The sequence below is a fragment of the Neomonachus schauinslandi genome, chromosome 3, assembly GCF_002201575.2.
Source record: "Neomonachus schauinslandi chromosome 3, ASM220157v2, whole genome shotgun sequence".
Lineage (NCBI taxonomy): Eukaryota > Metazoa > Chordata > Mammalia > Carnivora > Phocidae > Neomonachus > Neomonachus schauinslandi.
In genome coordinates, this window is record NC_058405.1 from 65289184 (window position 1) to 65292454 (window position 3271).

Consider the following 3271-nt stretch of genomic DNA (forward strand, 5'->3'; position numbering starts at 1 on the left):
CTTGTTACAAATACCAGTTCTCTGGCTCCACTCCTCACGTCTGGGCTGTGGTCTGGGAACCAGGATATTTTCCAAACATCCAAGTGAATCTTCTGATCAGGGAAGTGTGGAACTCAGTGCCCCAAGGCTAGGGGACTCTTGCAGGGGTGAAGGGAGGCTGACATTGGGGTCACTCATTATTGACCCTGCTTCAGAGAGGATGTGTAGAAAAAGAGTGGTGGAAAAGCCTTCCTAGGAGGGAAGACTGTGTACCACCTCAGTGAAAACAGTAAGAGAAGAACCAGGCTTTCAATGGGCTCTACTTCTTTATTTATAAACCAGTCTTCCAACCTTTCTGAACTTCTTAGACAACACCAATTCATCTCAAATTGTATAATCTGCTATCCTGGCAAAACTGACAAGTCCTAATTTTCATTCGTGAATGTTGGTTCTAATTACTTAACCTGGAGAGCAAGAACCATTGCAGCAGTGGGGGTGGGCAGGGGTAGGCCTGCAGATTTTTTTAAAAAGCAGTTTTACTTTCAGAAGGATAGAGTATAAAGTTACCCCTTAGAACAGATCATACTGAGATTGTCCTATTGTATGGCAAACTTGCTCCTTTATTATTTTTTAAATCACTGTATCCATATCCTTTCTTCCCCAATAACCAAAGTAGCACAAAATTAATCAAAAAGCAAAAGTGATAACACAAGTGCCTCTGTAATCCTGTAGCTTTCACACAACTTTTAATTGGGAGTGTGTGAAAAAATATATATACATTAGTACACACACATACACACACATATTGAGAGACTGCTGATAATGATCTAAAATAGTGGAGTTCTTCTAGTCCAACATTTACACTACATATAACACTGCAACATACTGCCATGCTTTAAATGGCAGCAGAGGCAAATTTTTCACTAATTACACATTTTAGGACAGCAACTCTGTGCAGGTCTTACAGTGTCTGGGGACATTTTTGATATAAATAGGTCAATGTGGTCTGATTTAAGTGAAGCTTATGGATTAAAAAAAAAAAAAGGAAAGAAACCTTCAGATCCTCATTACCAGTCCTCATCATCTCTCTTAGCATTTTAGAATGACAAATATATACCTTGTAAAAATGGTCGATTCTTTATCCCATTTGAGTTACTAGAGGGTATCGCCTGCACAATCAATCCAAAGCATGTACTGAAGCTCCACTATTTAAGACTAGAAAATGTTTTGAACAAGAAATGATCCAGTTGCCATGGGAAGACAGAGCATGTTGATGCAGTGGGCTTCGTAGGCTGACGAAGTTCAATGTTTATGCTGTGGGCCATTTGTTTTTAAAATTAAATTAAAATTCTTACTCTGAAGAAGCTGTAGTTTATTTGCTTTGTTTTGTTTTTAGGGGGAGCTTGATTTCTTCCATATTCCAAGTCTGTGCTCACATGTATGCCTCATTTCATGGACAAAGCCCCCAAGTTCAGTGCTTGGGTGACCACAGTATCGTGGCTCCCAGGATCACTAAGCTCCCAGCAGCGACGTAACTTGAATGTCTACAATTTTTAATAAAAACCCACATCCTGGAATGCTAATGCAAAGTATTATGTTAACATAGAACAACTAATTATCAGAGACCTGTAACATTCATGGAGCATATAACAACATATATATTAGCAATTCAGTCACTTAGGTTTTGCAACCTAATGTGAGTGAGCAAACATCTGACATCTGGGAGCCTTAACAGAATTCTGCGCTAAAATTATAAGACTATGAAACTGAATAAAGGAACATGCTTAACATGACTGCTAGGAGTTATTACTGCAGAAAACAGAACTAAGTGACTATTTTCCATATGCTTCATTTCCACTAATGGAAAGTATAAATATAAAATAAAAACTTCTTGCTGTCTCTTAGGGTGTGTCGCTTAGTAACAGCAATTATCACAAAGAATTCCACAACAGTAGGGGTATTATGACTATAACGTAGATAGAAAAAAAAACCCAAGAGGCAAAAATACATTACAGTCTGCATCATAACACATATTTGTCTTGCTATTAAAAGTTAAACTCTTCCAAAACTTCTCCATGATGACTTAATTCATCAATTAATATGATTTTCATTTGTTAAAGTGAAAATAAAACATTTAGCATATTTTGCCTCCAGTTTTAGGAATGTTATACATTAAATCTAAATTGACTTTTTTTTTTAATTTGGTATTTCCACTTTATCTTTTAAATATGGAGAATATCTTCTGAGTAGCTCAGACTTAATTTTGCCAGTTTCTGCTAGCTCAGTTGGTTTCACGGTTTTGAAAGAGAAATGAAGTACAAGAGTCCATATCCAGCACCCACTGTGAGGCAACCTCAGATAAGTTCTGCCTCAGGTGTCCCACAGAGTGAAATGAACTGATCCACCTTGAAGAGGTCCGCTCCGATTTGTCAGGTGGTTTGTGTGAAATTCTGCCCCTCGAGGTTTGCACACATTTCTCTGAGTCAGCATCAACTCCTACATTTACAAATGAAAAGCATCATGAATGGAACAAGAAATGAGGGGTGAAGGAGGAGAAACAGGTCTAATTGGTTGCAAAAGAAAGGGGTTATTTCTTTCATGAAGCAGCTGGTTCATGTGACACTTCCTGCAAGGGAAAACCTAGGCTGCTGCAGCATTCAGGAATTCTTCCATCTTCTTCATGAGGAAAGGTTTGAGAAAGTGGACCTTTGAGAGGAAATACTACAGACTTCCAAATTGGTGAAAGAACTTCCAGCATCGCTTGGATACTCCGGGTAGGAGGAACTGGAGGAGATGATATTTTTGAGCCTCTGGAGGGCAATTATTAAAAGCAGAAGCAGAAATGCTAAAAGGCTGAGGAATATGGACACATAGATGTAGACATTTGACAGGTGGCCTGAGGAAGGGTCCACTGATGTGGACAGGGATGTGGGAAATAGCTCAAGGAAAGTTCCATTCTCCACGTTACCCGAAAATACAGATGAAGAGTCAGGTTCAGACATCTTTATGGAGGGTCAAAGAATGCACAAGTATGTTAAAAGTCAGTTTCACACAGGGGTTAAAAAGGACAGAATCAGCATTTTTTTTTTTTTTTTTATGATAGCATCAGCAAAGATTGTAGGCAGTTAAATCAGCACAACAAAACTTCTTGGTTTTCAAAGGCAGCAGGGGATCAGGTGTCCCTTGGCACTGCAAAAACAAACAACAAAAAAACAGCTGAGTGCATTATTCGCAAAATAACACATTTAAATCTCATTTCTAGTTTTCACTTCAAGAAGGGAAGGGAACGGAA

The 3271-nt window shown here is 38.6% G+C and overlaps 1 protein-coding gene across 1 annotated transcript; it reads right to left on the reverse strand.

Annotated features, from left to right (window-relative positions):
• Positions 1-2657: 2657 nt before the first annotated feature.
• Positions 2658-2981, reverse strand: SERTM1 (serine rich and transmembrane domain containing 1). The gene has a single exon (XM_021678297.1). The coding sequence runs from the start codon at positions 2979-2981 to the stop codon at positions 2658-2660; it is 324 nt and encodes a 107-aa protein (XP_021533972.1).
• Between the last annotated feature and the right edge of the window lie 290 nt (positions 2982-3271).

What these genes read in the sequence shown, in the direction of transcription:
- SERTM1 (XM_021678297.1), bottom strand. Translation starts at nt 2,981, where the DNA reads ATGTCTGAACCTGACTCTTCATCTGTATTTTCGGGTAACGTGGAGAAT.